Source organism: Corvus cornix, chromosome 3 (assembly GCF_000738735.6).
Source record: "Corvus cornix cornix isolate S_Up_H32 chromosome 3, ASM73873v5, whole genome shotgun sequence".
NCBI lineage: Eukaryota > Metazoa > Chordata > Aves > Passeriformes > Corvidae > Corvus > Corvus cornix.
Window position 1 is genome coordinate 24,115,794 of NC_047056.1, and position 16,294 is coordinate 24,132,087.

A 16,294-nucleotide genomic window follows, 5' to 3' on the forward strand; every position below is an offset into this window, starting at 1 on the left:
GATTGCTGCAAAGGTAACTGTATTCCCCCAAAACTCATTTTGGTGTTTGTGATCCTGTGAAAAATCTGGATTTCTGCATTGCAATAATTGCAGTTTCATGGAAAATATTATAGGTAAATTATCTTATAAAAAAAAAAAGCTGAAGCTTTCAATCATTGAAGTATTTTCCTCTGCAGCAGCTTTTAAATACATTCTGACATAAATAATAAGTAAAGAGGATAGATGTGTATATATACTTCTGAATACATGGAGTCATGTGCTTAATCTGAAGTATGGCAACACAGTGAGATAAATACTTTTAAAACAAACTGAACTTAGCAAGAATAATAGTACCAGAAAAAGCCCTCCTGAATCTTTCCATCAAACAAAGGAGTTTTAATACAAGGCAATAACTAACCTAGTTTGAAGGGTGGCTTTTCTACTTTTTGCTGAAATGAGTTTTCTAAAACCTCTCCATTTTTTTTCTTGTTGCCACCTCAGCAGTGTCTTTTGAAGAGAGATTTTTCATAGGCTAAAAATAAGTGTTGTGAGCAGACTGTGAATTACACTGAAAGGGATAAATCCATCCCGATTGCTTTTGCACTGCTTTTTCTTATTCTAAGGTTGATGGCTCGACTTAGTGAAAAAAGTGATCTCTTCATCGTTTGTCTGCATTGCACATCTGGTGATCTCATTCTGTTCTTAATTTATTTTAGATTGACAGATTGAAACAGTAGCTGAAGATAAAGTTTTTGCATTAACCTTTAAGTCTTTGCTTTTCTTTTTTTCCCTACATTTCTGTCACATGCTTATTTTGAACTTAGTCCAGTCTCCAGTGAAAAAATTCACATGGTCAGGAGTAGATTTTTATTTCTAACTCGTGGGCTCTCAGTCAGGAGGCTGCTATATATGATTTTGTGTGTGAAGCTCTGTCTCAGAAGAAAACAGCTCTTCATACATGGATTTTGAACTGTAGAAGATAAGATAAAGGGCAAGATTTTTTAGGCACCTTAGTGTCTCCTAGTAAAGCGTGAAGTGGAGATACTGTATAAGGAAAATACCTCTAGCAGGGATTGCAACAGGATTAGCACTTGTCTGTATTTCACAGTGAAAAGCAGGCTGGGAGGGTTCACGTGTAACTTCTCAATGCAAAGTTATTCTAAACAGAGCAAATCTTTTCAAAATAAAAAGACTATGATAGTGCTTCTCCATCTGCACACAGCTAAGAATAACTACACAAAGGAGAAATTACGAGGTCCAAAGATAGTGTTGAGGATTAGAAATGTGAAAGGGCTTGGTAAGGGATCAGATCCCCAGCAGCTACAGGGCTTGTAGGGATCATAGTGTGGGGGTGAGTTTATGGATTTTATTTCTTTTCTTTTTCTCTTTTCTTTCTTAATAGATGGCTTGGTAAGAAGAATTTCTTTGGTGGGAAATTATTTGCATTTGGCAGCTCTGCACTCTTGTTGCCACATGCCTCTGCTGTTGATGCATGATTGATGCTGTTAACATTCACAAAAAAGTTCCAAAAACAAAGATTACCTGGACATTGAAGAAAAGGAAAGCATAAAGCAGTCTGGTTACTTGTGGCTGCCAGCAAGATAGATTGGCTCACAGCTGGTGCCTGGTAAACCTATTAAAACCTTCCAGGGTGTCAAAATGTGTGTAACAGGAGAATTCATCCCTCAGGCTCTGGGTGTGCAGACAAGTTTGTGGCACACTGTGGCACCAGTAAAATCTCTCAGACTAATCATTTCACTGCAGTATGAGCTTGTGCCTGAAAAAGTACATCTGATGTCTGCCTGTAGAGAAACAAAGAGTTCATGTCCTTTTTGTGGACTCAGAAATAATAAGGAGACTTGACAAAAGTCAGACCTTTGGAGGAACATTTCCTATTGCTTTGACAGGAATTGATATCAAATAACTCATATGCAAATTCAACTCACAAAGTGAAATTGGAATAGTGGATGGCAGTCTGCAGAGAGGGTTTCCCATGACAATGAAGAGTGGCAGACTGAGAGGCATTTTATTTTACTTAAAGCAGTGGTCTTGTGGACCTGCAAAAGCAGGTATGTACTGGAAATGCAGCTGGTAGGGGTTTTTTTACTTTTTTTTTTTCCTTTCCTTTGTGCAGTGGGCTTTTGTAAGAGGAGCCCATTGAGTTTTCCTTCTTTTCCTGCTCCCTTGTATGAAACAGTGTGTCTCATCAAATTCCATCTCATTGCACTCATATAAGGAAGGTACTTCAGATGTAATTTTTACCTTATCTCAACAATGGTTTCATTTCAATAACATTAAGTCATTTTGTTTTATGTTAACAAAAATTGACTTCAGGGTGTTCAACAAGCTTCATTAATGAAAGCATAAGATAGATTTGAGTTTTGTTTTTTCAGTCTTTACATTATTCAATAAGCAGAGTTATTCTAATAACTGAGTACATGTTTATGTTGTCTAATCAGTAAATGTTAAAGAAACAGAAAATAGAAGTGTAAATAGGAAAATGCTTATGGTAGTGGTAGAACACAATTTTTGTGTTTTATCCACAATATTAAAACTAACCTAGCAAGCTTGTATGTGGGTCATTTTACTCATGGGAAAAGTCCTATTGAAGTTTGCAGGCTGCATGCTCACATAACAAATAATGATACTCTTGAGGTCTTAATGCATTTCCCAGGTATTGGTTTAAGTGCCATCTGTTCTTTCTGCATTTTTTCCTATTTTTCCTATCTTCTGCTCTGACTTAGCAGATATTTTCTTTTTCTTCTGTTGTACTTACTCTTCTTGATGTTCTTCGTATATTTTCCTTTATTCAAAGAATTTGGATCTAGAGGGCATTATTGAACTAAGGGTCACTAACAAGCTAAACCAAGTTTAGGAAGGAGAAGTGAAGAACAAAGTTCAGAGGTTTTTTTGTAGTTCTGTAACCTAATAATCTTGTTCATTGTAGAGGAATATTTTCAGTTGTGGTGATAAGTATCCTTATTCTTTTTCCTTATGCTTCTCAAAGTTTTGGGTATGTTTTGTGCATCTGTGTACTTTTTTTAGAACAGTGTGGGCAAATTTTCTCGAGTGGTACTCTGCTGTTCTCCATAGTGCTTCTCAAACTAAGAATTGCAATGTTGGAAGAGTTCAGTGTTGCCACTAACTTTTTCAAATGAAAACTCCTTATTGTTTGTAACGCTTGAGTAGCTTTTTCATCACTTGGTTTCCAGAGTATATCAAATTGTTTCAAATTACCATAGTTAAAATTTTATTTCCTCTGCTTGGAATTAGCCCATTTGGCAGTTGGTTGAACATGTAGATGGTGCCTCTGGGAAAGTATAGCAAAATAAGATAGAAGGGAGAAGAGAAGGAAAAGGGCTGTGTGGCTTGAATAAGCAATTGGCCAAAGAAGTCTTCAGTTTCCTGTAGCATGTTTTAAAATGCCTGCCCAAAGAACAGAGACATGGCTCCCCTAACACCTGAAAAATTAGTTTTATATCCCTATGAGGATTGTTTGAAGTTAGAAATATATAGGTTAAGTCACTATTTATAAAAATCTTGTAGGAAGTCTCAAAATAAATATTTAATTACTCTTAACATCTAAGTTAGTTTATCTACCTGCTAGGAGAGATTCACTTGGAACTCAGGTTGTTTATGCATTAGCTATACACTCTCAAACTGTTGCCTATTAACATGCCTCTATTTAGATAGTTCTTTTCCTTTTAATAGGAAATTACAAGTAATGTATGTTTAATAGCTGTCTGTTGAAATTTGTGAAATTTGGCTTCCATTAAAAAAAAGTATAGAAAGAATGTTTATTTTTTCAGCTAGTTTTAATTACTATAAGAATAATAAAGTTTGTTGAAACTTAGTTCTGTCTTATAATTTGATTGTTAAACAAGAAGCAGCATAACCCATAGGAAGTGAACTGAACTATTTATCCTGATATTTTTTGTTCATTATTTGAGGTATAGTGTCTCACCCTGACCTGTCTTCGTGTGATAGAAGAAGAGAACTTTTTCTACTTCAGAAGTTTTAATCAAAATTTGATTCTTAGTATGTAAGGGAAGTAGTTGAATAAAACAGAATACTGAAGAAATATTTCCCTACCCTTCAGAATACAGTAGTCTTTGAAAAGAGTTTTGGTACTCCCAGGCTATTTCTTTGCCAGCATCTTCCATAGGCTCAGAGACTTGACATCCTTTGAAAAGTTTGGAAGCAGAGCAGTGACTACAGTTAGCTGCTTTTATACAATTCATTGTGATGCCTTGAACTAAGTCTAGGATTTGTCATAATTTCTATTGGTTTTGATGTTGTTCTATTAGGAAGGAAACGCAGATAAAATCTTATGTTCTGCTACACTTATAACTATTTCTGTCTGGTTTTCCGCAGCTCTCTCTGTGGGCTTTCTGGTGAGTTACCCACACCGTACACTTGTTTAGTAAGAGTACTGAATTGGTTTCCTGTCCTTCCAAGCATCAGTTTTATTTGAAGAAAACCCCATGGCATGTAAAATATTTGAAATATAGAAGTCTTCTTCATGTTTTGCTGAAAGTGAAGTATTTAAAGGTTGTTGAAGGATTTGGAGATTTATGCCTTAATGGGGAAAAAAAAAAAAGAAAAATCTACCTTTAAAAAAACAACTTTTAAATTTTTGTAAGGTATCATTTGTTGAACTTTTTCTTTTAAATCCACTTGAATTAAGTGCCCAGAGAAGTAACTTTAATGTAGCTGCAGTTACTTATTTTAAATTGAAATTACCTGAAGAAGAGAAACAAGTGTTTGGTTTTTCTTTGTAAGAAAAGCAGTTTACCTGTCAGAATATCAGCAAATACAAAGATATTGAGGAAATTGTTTCAGAAAATATATTTGATAACACAATAAGCTACATTTCAGCATAAAATATTCTAAGTTTTGGGTTTGAGAAGAAAAGTTAATTACTAATTGATTCTCAGCTCTAGCACCTTGTAAATATGTTTGGAGGAAAAAGCTATCATGTTATCACAGGACACACATTTTCAAACTTACCACTCTCTTTAACAGCTTGGCTTCATTTTTTCCCCAGTTAGCTAATTAAGGCTGATAAAGAATTGGAAATAGATTTTTGGTTTATTGTGGTCTGTTTTTTCTAATCCTACTTATCTTTCATTCACACATTTGTATACTTGACAGATGTTAATAAAATGTTTCATTTGAGCTCTGCAGATACTATTCTATGAAAATTATCAGAACAGAGATGAATCTGTTATCCATAAAAGACATTTTTACCACTTTGATCTCTGACAATTTGGCTTTAATCCTGGTCACCATACACTGGCTTTCATTCTACATTCAGTTTATGTCTGGCTTTTGTTCCAAACTAGCAGATAAAGCTAAGTGCTATTCAGTCTGAAAAATTTCAGACTGTTTATGCTAGCAGGTGGCGTATGACATGATATTGGCAGAGATGTGCAGCCCAGTGCTGGGAGAACTCCATTGTTTTAGTGTATTGATCTGGAATTTGTGTTCTCCTGTGCCACTTCATTATTTCCAGGTCTCTGAAGCAAAAGCACTTGATTACTATGAAGGACTATCTCTGCAGTGAAGAAGGTTATAGTGTTTTTAATTTTTGACATCTTTTGATTGCAGAGATGCTCTGGTTAGAAGTCATTAAGAGAGATGTGTGATTTGGACTGGTGGGTCAGCTTCCTTGGACTTCTGACCCAGCTCGGGAGGTCCCCCTTGTTTGTCTCTGTGGATAGCCAGGCTTCACTGCCTGGGATGTGCACAGGACTTAAACTTGCCTTTCCCTTTCATGGTTTAAAATATAAATGCATTTACCTTACATATAATTGCAGATGATCAATTGAATTTTTTTCTTCCCTTTAAAAGTAGGTATTCTAAAAGTCACTTTAAAATATATAGAGAGTTAACATGCAATATATAGAGAATTTGGAAGCGTTCTTGTTTCTTAGGGGTGTTAAGTATGGGATTTGGGGATTTTTGTTTGTTGGGGGGGTTTTTTGCTGCTTTTGTTGCTTTTTTGCATTTTATTGCACATTGAGGGTGGCACACTCAACTGAGATTTTGTTCTGGAGTGTAAGAAACCCTGATATATTTTTGACACTTGAAAAAAAATTGTCACTGCAGTTTTTAATCTGGGTTATGTTTAATTGTTAGTCATTTTGCAAAAATAGTTTTTAGTTCAATTCAAAAATCTTAATCTCAGATGTAATTTTGTATGCCACTTGTTGACACTGGGAAGTACTTTGCTGATCTACCATCAGTGTCCACTTTACTGGAAAACAAATAACCCAGAGCTGCTGTCTGGATCCCTTTTTTTTGTTTTTATTGTATTCATCATTGCATGGAGCAGTGCATATTCCTGTCATGAGTACAGACTGATGTAGAGTTTTATTTGTAATCAGTTTTGTCCCTGGACATAAGCAGTAACTAACACTTTGCATACCTAGTAGGGGGAATTATTCTAGATGTCGTCAGTAAGCAAAATAGCAGTGTGCTCCTTGCACATGAGAGTGTGTTCCCCATCTAATTAAGTTCCTGTGCCTGTAGCACTGTTGTCCTTTACACATCCCACTGAATGCCTTACCCACCATGCTGGGAATTACTGCAGTTATGTCTCCTGATTCACATTTCTGGAAAGCCATGCTAGAGCTGCTTGGAGAGGCATTAATCTGTTACGAGGGGCTGATGGAGATGTTAAGGTCATATACAGTTCAAGAGTGAATCACAGGCCTTGATATTATGCATCTCCACAAAGAAGATGACTTACTTTGTCCCTGAAAATAAAAGAAGGTGATTTTTTAGGCTTCTATAGTAAATGTGCTTTCTAAGCTCGTGCGCTTTTGTTCTTGCATCTGAGTTACATAGGGTAAAAAAATTTCTTGAGCTTTAGAGGTTTTGTACAGTATATTAACTTCTAAAATAAATTCTGTATTCCAAATGTTTGTGTTGCGAATAAAACAGTCTCTAAAAAGTACCAGCGGGGAGGAACCACACCAAATTGATATATACAGAATTTAGGAAAAACAATGATCTTTGAAGTGTTTCTGGATTTTAAGTGTGTCTTTACTTTCTTCAGATTTCCTTTATTCTCATTTCTGCCTGGGATATTCCGCATGCCCCTTTTGGCTTTCCTGATCTGAATTTCAGATATGACCACATGCTGCTTGGTGCATTTGAAGCAGTATTTGGTTTGTGTAGGCCAGCCCATTTCTGCCTTCATCCAAACAGTTCTGAAATCTAATATTCCCTTGATGGGTATCTCTTGTATATAATGTGGTACTTTAAAATAAGAATGAATTAATTAGCCTCTAAACCTGGTTGGAAGAGCTGTGCTGTGACACATGGCTGGTATTGTTCAAATGAGTCATCTGTGTGAGTTTGTCCTCTGTGCACAGAGCTGTCGATTCTCCCTAACTGCTATTTTACTCCTCACTTTTATCTTCAGTGTGTGGCCTCATGCCTTATCTATCTCACACTATTCAAAGCCTGCCGTGAACACAGAGCTGTTATTCTTCTGTCAGTCCTGTCCTCCGTGTTTGTTGCTGAAGTCAGAGTGACTGGCCATCACAACCCTATGAGATGCAGTAGCAATTTGCTGTCTGTGAAATGGGGATGTGACGCAGAGGGGCTCAAAAGTGACCGCTGATTTTTGGATGCTTAATGTGAGATTAGCCCAGGGATCTTTCTCAGGGCATGTCACGGTTCAGAGGGGAAAAGGACAAGTCTAGTAATTCAAAGGGGGAAGGGACAAAACTCTCCTCTGAGCAAGACCTTGGAAATAAAACAGGCACACAAAAAGACACAGTTAGTGGGAAAGGGCAAAACGTTGGGTTCGAGTAAAATGCCTTGTATTTCACTGGCATTCTGTGGAAGAGGCAGGTCTGGGAGCTAATGGCCAGGCTAGTGTTCAGCTCTGAAAATAGAAGAGCCTTTGCTCCCTCTTGTCTTCTTTGCAATCCCCTCCCACATTCACTGCATAGTTTTAAACTTCTGCAGTGAGTGAAGTGGGCATCTGACAGACAACAGCCTTCTTCACATATACGCTGTTGGTTCATCCCTGGAGAGAGTCTGTAATGTCCACTGGATGTGGCAAATGTTCTACAGAGTGAGCAGTATCAGAAACTTAATAGCTATACCATAGAGCATATACTGGAAGGTATTCTAAGATGGAAGGGGCAGCTGAAATGAAACTGAAAATCTTGATTTTTTTTTTTAATCCTTAGAATCACAACCCTTAAATAACTTAATAATTCTTTCATGACGTCATGGCAGTAGAGAAAATGACCTCTATCAGACCATATTCTTGCCTGCCTTAGTGTCCCAGGTCTCCCGGGTCCAGCTGCCTAGGTTAAGGTTTCATGGAATATATGTCACTGGATGTTTGTCCTGAATACTCAGGCTGCTGCTGTGTGATACCAGGTCCACAACTGAGAGCTTTTTGTTGTTCATGTGGACCTTTGGATACATCTATAAAACCTTACATTCTTCAATATTGCTTTTTTCTAGGTCAGCCAAGCCTCCGAGAAGCTATCTCGATGTCATGTATAACTAACGGGAGTACAGGAAGCAGGAAAACTAGCCACAGCTCATCTGTTTCTGTTGCCAGAAAAGAAACACTTTCATCTGCTGCAAAAAGGTACCGAATTGTTACTAAAACTCAAACTTTTAGATATTCAAAAAACCCAAAACCAAACAGAGCAAGAGTTTGATTTTTGTCTCTGTGCAGCACTTAGCAGAGCTGCCTGAACTCCAGTAAGGCACAGATAAACTTTGGAGATTTACCATGTTGTTGGGATGTGTACAAAAGGGTTCTAAAAAGAATTCAAAAATGGAGAGTATTTCTCTAGTGTGTAGTGTCCAAAATTAATTCTCACTGAGGGAATAGGAAAATGTATTTCCAGTACAAATGGAAAATTTTTCCTTCTGGTATTCATACGCTTATTTTTTTGTTGTTGTTTTTTTTGTCCTTCCTTCCCTCAAGGAAATTAAAGGGCAAAAGTGACTTCATTGTCTGGAGTGTAAATAGTAGGCAATAGCAAAATAGCTGTGAGACAATAGTGAATTGTGCAAGATAAAGGTTTACATTTTTGGGTAGAAAATCTAACCCAAAATATGGCTACTTAGTCCTTTTGAAGAATGTCTGTATCAGATCTCAAATGTGAAGAAATAACATTGCTTGAGTAATTTGTAAGTTGAATGAGCTAAGAACCTAACAATAGTGGTTTTCCTCCATGTAGTACTTCCAGCTTCTTACAGTAAACAAAGCATTTGCTTAACTGCTTTTTTCTGTGGGTCTGTTAGACAGACATGGCTTCTTGAGCAGTAGGTTTTGTACCTATTCTTGTTTGTTGTGAAGAACAGGCTGCCAGATATAGCCACGGGGCAGAGAGTACTCTAATGTGTAACTCTGGTAAGTTATGTGAACAAATTCTTGGCCTCCCTAGAGTACTCTGGTAGCTCCAGTGGCTGGTTTATCTTCTAGAGTGGATGTAAATACTGTGCTGTACAACAAGACAGGGAAATTATATACTTCAGAGAATAAAAATGCTGCATGCAAATATAAACTGTATGAGAACAAACCAGAAGAAGCTTTAGTGCCCCTTGGAAAGCGAGTGTAGTGCCCCACCCTTTGCTCTTCTACATTGTGTAACATTGCATATCTTTCTTTTTATTGGATTCTTATATTTACTGTTCAACAATAAATCAGACAGTGATCAGTGCATGTCTCAATCTGCTAGTGCGACAGGCACAGGGACAAAAGACATTCCTGCAGGAAGGTATTTCTTAGTTAGCACTTTTCCATTAATCTTAGCCCTGTGGCTTTTGGCACTTTGATGAGAGCCAGTCCAGTTCCTGTGGTGTTCAGCTCGCATTTGTGCTGAATCACCTTCTTGATTCATTGGCTGCTCAACACTTGACTACATAAGAAGAGCAGAGTGGAGTGGCTGGCATCCCTTTCATCTGAGTTAAGGTCTTTAAAAGGAGACCTGGATAGGCCAAGAGAGAAAATCTTCATATGCAGAGGGCAGCTCTCCCTGGACCCCCAAATAACTGTCCAGGGGAGGTGTTGGTGCTTCCAGTGCAGCTGAAGACACGCGGCTCCCTTGGTCAAGAAATGTTTTAGAAAGGTCTAGGAAGGTTCTTTTTCCAGTAGTTCTTTCACTGTCATGTCTTTATTCCTTAAATTTATTTGGTATTTGGAAGAAATAAAACTTGCCCTTTTGTAAAATTACCAGCTCAAGAAAGGTGAAAGGAAACGTAAGTAAAGGTCAACAGTAGTCCCATCTCCTTACAAAGGTAGGGTAACCATGTTTTTTTCTAACACTTGTCGTGGTGAAAAGGAGGGAGGCCAAAGGAGACTGGAATGTTTCACCCCAGCTTCTCCAGGCCCTTCTTCAGGCCGAAGCTTGAACTGGTGCAGCAGGTGAGCATGGTCATCTGTTGATAGAGAATTAACCTTTAGGTTCTGAATGGACCCCAAAGCCTGCCTGTGGCCTTTCATGTTCTGACTCTATGCAGCCATACACCTAGCCAAAATAACTAGAAGGCCTACTTGTGTACAAACTGTTGCTGGTGTTGAAGTTTAGTGTGTGAATTTCTTCTATGAATGAGCAGTTTCATTTCCTGGACTGTTTCATCTTGTTTTATGAACCTGAACACTGAGATCATGGAAATGATCGGCTGCCTCAGTAGTTCCACAGCAGCAGGATGTCTCATTTCAACAATGGCATGCTAAAATACCAGCAATCAGAGCCCAGGAATGTTCCCTGAACAGCAGGTAGATGATGTCCCATTAACAGAGATGAAGTCATGGATGTGTTGAGAAAATTTCAACCCTATAGTCTGGACTAGAAACAGGTTTATACTTTGTCCAAACAAACAAAAACCAACCAACCAATGACTGTCAGAGACCTGCTTGATCATTTTCCTTAGGACTAAGCATTCTTTTGAAGACAGCATCTGATAGCAATAGTCTTGATGTTTCAGAGTGACCACCATCCACAGTAGATGCCAGTGTGTTGTGGTCCAAAGGATGAAACATTGTATTAAGTGAAATTAAGTGAAATTAGAGAAGCTGCAAAATTAGGACAGATAGTAATAGCTCTCAGCTACTCAGTTGTAGACTGAAGAAATGCCTCATCAAATTGGGTTTTGGAAAGAATTTTTGGATGCATTAAATGACTGCTTCCCAGAACAACTAGTCTTTAGAAACCCACAGGAAAAGATGCTGGTTTTGATTTGGTTTCAGCAGTTACACAAGACCTACTAGAAGAGGTATTAGTGGGAGAGCCACTCTGTGCTAGCCAGTCATAATACAATTAAACTGAAGATTTTGGCAGAAATGAGCAAACCAAATAAATTCAGAATAAAGATATTCAGTACTCAGACTGCCACATATCTACATGATTTCCTTCCAAATTGAAATGGCAGTCAAAAAAAGAAGCCTACTTGCAACCTGGTGGTAGATAAAAGCACTTTGTAGAATCCAAGGTATATCTTGTGCTACAACCCAGAGTGAAACCAGAGTGGTCCAGAGATTCTCATGGCCCAATGAAAAAGGAGTGAACCTAATGGCAAAGAAGTGAAATGGATAATCCACAGTGACAAGCTCAGTGAAAAAATTCCCACACTGAAACTGGTTTCTAGGAGATGGATGAGATGAGCTAAATGAGTTTGGGTAGGAACACAGGAAATATGAGACTGTATAAAGAAATATAAGACTGCTCTCAGCAGGTGGCCTTCACCTGAGCCTGCCAGGAGAGTGCAGAGGTGAATTGCAGAATGCTGATGTGTCATTGTAAATAGGACATTACAAAAAGTGGGGGGGTGTACCTGTTGTAGTAGGGATAGAGAGGACTTCTGTTTTCTTCACTGAAAAGAGATTCCAACAATTTATTTCACTATACTGCATTTCTTGCAACAGACTGCAAAAAATGTAGTGTGCTTTGCATCCAGCAATGCAAGCTAAGTCTTCTGATTAAAAAATAATAATAAATTTCCATGCTACCGGTTAATTAAGGACTTTTGGCTATAAATTATTAATCAAAACCCCAATCAGTTCTCCAAGCTTTGTTCTCTATGATCACATATATGCCCTCAAGAAATGTGAAAGCTCGTTGTTTTGTTTTCATCTGATTTTTTTGAAAAGAAAATGTCACTCTGATGGATTATATTGACATTTTAAACTAGTTAGTATGTTTCACAGTAGAAATCCTGAGTGATCCTTACAAATGTGTCCGGGTTTCATATTCATGTTTTGACCTGTTTTTCAATGCTTTTCTTCTCTGCAAGCAGTTGGAAAAGTTGAACTCATGTAAATCTCAGTGGTAGATGATATATTTCAACTGAAATAACAAAAGATGCAAAAAGAGGTTTTTAAGAATATGTTAAAATTTGATGCCCATTTTTATTTATTTTGAATGTTGCTTTACTGTTTGCTTTGTGTTTGGGGAAAAGGTGAATGGAAATACAAATAATTAAGGTCATACAAGGATTCGAGGCGGGGGGAAATTGTTGTGAGGGAACAGAAATCTGGATTCTCGTGTTCAGAAAGATACTTGCTTTTTTACTTTGCAGGTTACTTTTACCCTAAGAGAAATATCTTTCTATTACATTTTTAGCTGATGTTTGTATCTTGCTTTATTTCCTCACTGAGAAATCTTATCTTTGAAGATTTAGTTTTTTTACTTTAAGAAAGAAACAGGCTATGCACTTGAGAGTACTCTTCTGTTTCAGGCCCTGGTATTGTTTGTGTGATTCAGTATATTACAAAGTATGTAATTTCATAGAAGAGCCTTCTAATTAATCTTTCTGTTTACATAGCAAACCTTTGGTTTGGTTCTTAATAGATTTAAGGTTGCTGATGACATGTATTTAAATCTATTTCACATATTAACCTTATAAATACAGCACTATGAAAATAAAGATGCGTTCTTAGCTGACATGGCTGAAGGTACTAAAGAAGTGGTGAGACAATCTGATATTAGTCAACTACAGATCAAAATAGCCATTTCCTTTGACCTCTTGTGCAGCCAGGGAGAGTCCAGGGACCAGCACCAGCATTCCAGGGTTTTGGTGGCAGCTCAAAGACAGTAGCATGTACGTCCACAAATACAGTTTCATGGTGGACTTACCCTAATGGGAGACAACACAAGTCACAGTCCTGCCTTTCACTTGCACTGCGCCTTGGCTGGCAGCGCAACAAGGTGGTCAGTGAGCTCTGAACCAGGGAATAGTTTTTTCCTGAGGGACTGCAGACTTGTGGAGCATCAATTTGTGTCAGCTTTGAATGCTGTAGGAGCACCCATGAATGAAGGACACACTCAAATCAAAGTTGTATTCATTTTAAAATCATAGTAAATGTAGTACAACTGAAATATGCAAATAATCTTTCATGCCTCTCTCACTGTTTTTTATTGTTGGAGCTAGTGGATAAACCTTATTTCAGTAAAATGCTAACGTGAAGAGACTGAGTAAATAATCAAAGTGTTCTTTTGGTGATTGTTTACAGTAAGTTGTTAAATGCCTCTCCCGTCTTTTCACAGAGGACATTTTCTCCCACCTTGCTAATTTATTTGCTTGTTCTCTTTTTTCCCTCCTTATGTTACACTTTATTTTACAGCGGTACAGAAAAAAAGAAGGAAAAACCTCCAGGACAAAAAGAAAAAAAAGAGGACTCTCATTCTAATGATCAAAGTGCACAAACTCAAGCATCACCTTCTCCCCAGCCCTCCTCACAGACTCTCCAAACACACAGGCAAACTCCAGAAAGCAAGAGTTCTGCTCCAGCTAAAAGGTTTTCACAGTACCACAGTACAGAACTAGAAAATGATTGTAATGATACTGAGTTCATATTTGACAACAAGTCATGTGAAATAGTTCTAATCTCATGATCAACTTAAGGTTTGATTCTTTTTCTGCTAGAGAAGATGCATTCAATATGCATTGCAGCAGAACAAATACATAAAAATGCATGTTTTTTTTTGAATACATTTTTAAAATTACAGAGGTTTTTTGTTCTCAGATTAAAATCCTAATACAGTAGATTACCTCTAATTAGCCATGGTTCTAAAATATTAAATGATCACCCTGACTTGATCCTTCTCAAATACACTTCATAGATTTTGTATAGATGAATTATGGAGTGTATTTTCCACATGACCATTTATTACATCTCATAACAGCATTTTTTAAGTACACTAGTATTTATCACTGCAACCCTTGGTTCAGAAATCTTTGCTCTCAAATTATTCTATAAAGTGACTGCAGTTTTGTTTTTGTTGGCTTTTTTTTTTATTTCATGGCCCTTCCCTTTTAAATTCCTGCTAGGTTGCAGGATGGCTCACTTTGATTCTTTACATGAGTGAAGTTCTGGTTTTATACCCAGATCATAGAACTGCTTGACTTGAGTAAATGCAGAAGTTTATTTAGGATTGCCTCTTAAATTCCCGCTCATTTTTGTGGGAATTAGGCACAGGAAAAAAAAAAAAAGGTACATTTTAGAGATACTAGATTGCTTTTTGAAGTAAAAAAAAATGGATTTTAAGATTTGGGTGATATCTTCTGAGTTTCAAAACTATGCAGATCACTTGGCGTGGTTTCTTTTTGTTTTGGTTTTTTTTTGTTGTTTTAGTTTTTTGGTGGGTTTTTTTTGGTGGGTTTTTTATTGCTGTTGGTTTGGGTTTTTTAATTAATTATTTATTGTCACCTTACTGTTTTGGAAGGTGTAAAATTTTTTTTTACTCTCTGGCATTTAGAGACTGAAACAAAATGAAAATGAAATTTATTATTCCAAAATTAACTGTAGTTCACAAGATTGTTGTCTTGCATTGCTTGAATTCACAGCTCTAATAAGTATTTAAACTTCCACTTGACTGGTGCATGTTATAACACTGCATAAAGGCTCTGTCTCCATGTCTTGCACAAACCTGTAAGTTGTCTGAAGCTGAACTTGCGGCCTGTTGTTCTCTTGCCCGGTATCTCGCTGTAAAGATGTCTGAAGTCTTGCTTACTAATCTTTTGCAGTGTGGGGAAAAAATAAATGCCTTTTTTAGTCTCCTAAGGGTTTAACTTGATTTGATTAACTTGTTTGTCGCAGGACCTTTGAGCCTCTTGAGGTGCTGTGGAAGGAGCTTGCCTTTTCTAAGGTTGCATTTCAGGACTTAACTCCTGCAAAAAGCATTTCTGACAGGATGAAGTGTGATACTATTAGCAGGACATGTGCAAACTCTAAATCAGCTGGTTGAAGGATAATTTGGGCTAGATGACTTTTTGAACATGTATTCCATGATTAAGGCATGCATGAAATTATTGAACTAGTGACTGCAAAATTTGCAAGTTCCCATTAGTGTAAATTGGCTGCAATAAGATTGCTGAAAAATTACATCAGAATTCGTGGATTTAATTGTCTGTAGTATCAGGCCAAACCTAGCTTGTCTTACTCATGCAAGAGGTTTGCAGACATTTGTTTCAAAAAGATTAAAGCCATTAATGTGATTTAGTAGGTGCTAACTGCAAAGCTTCCATATGAAACTATAATCTGATAGAACTGTTCTGCCTCAGAAATCAATGTGCTAAAGCTGGTGAACAGTTAATCAGGGAAAAAAATTACATTGTTATCTACTTAATTGATTTTAAAATATATTTTATTCTTTAAGGCGTATATACTTGGCCTCATTTTTTCCACTATTGTAATTTGTTAGTGATGTAGTAATGAAGTACAGAGTTATTTTGTTCAAGTCTTTATGTAATAGCATTTGGAAATGGAAAAGAATAGATAAATTGTCTTGCTCAATTGTTTTCATTCATCCAGTTAGAACTTTTTGACTAATCTTTTTTCCCTGTTTCATGCTGCAGTTTGAAGGAAGATTTAGCTCTGCTTTTGTCTCCTGCTGCTTGATCTGTCCGTTGCATAAGAGTTCCAGTTATTGTTACGTTATTATCTTGTAATTGTAAAATACTTTTTTGTTTCTTCTAGCATAAAGAAATCCTTGACTGTTGAAAAACCTCACAGTGCTTGGGAGAGTTCAGATGACAGTCGTAACAAGCTGATGAGAGTAGCATCAACATCTAAATTAATATCAAAGGTGGCAAAGAATGCAGACAAGTATGTATTGGTTTGGTACATAAAAGTAAGCGAACTTTAGAGTCAAAATATTATGAAATCACACAGTTCTAGTGATCTTACTGATGTATATGCTAGGACCTTTTGCATCTTTGTTTTTACAAAATTTTGGGTACTTATACAACCTGCCAGTTTGGTGCTCCAGGTGCCCATGGAATTTTAAGATTATTATAAAGTAATTCTTGTGTAAATATGTTTTAATAT

The 16,294-nt window shown here is 37.0% G+C and overlaps 1 protein-coding gene across 7 annotated transcripts in view; it reads left to right on the forward strand.

Moving 5' to 3' along the window:
- Window positions 1–16,294, forward strand: part of EML4 (EMAP like 4) — a 149,301-nt gene that overhangs the window by 81,395 nt on the left and 51,612 nt on the right. For 5 of the 7 annotated variants that reach the window (XM_039568470.1, XM_010393663.3, XM_039568468.1 and 2 more), the window contains exons 3-5: window positions 8,473–8,602; window positions 13,589–13,762; window positions 15,944–16,072. In XM_039568470.1, the coding sequence (XP_039424404.1) occupies window positions 8,473–8,602; window positions 13,589–13,762; window positions 15,944–16,072 (433 nt within the window). The remainder of the gene's footprint in view (window positions 1–8,472; window positions 8,603–13,588; window positions 13,763–15,943; window positions 16,073–16,294) is intronic. The other 2 variants (XM_039568467.1, XM_039568469.1) reach the window with 1 other exon arrangement.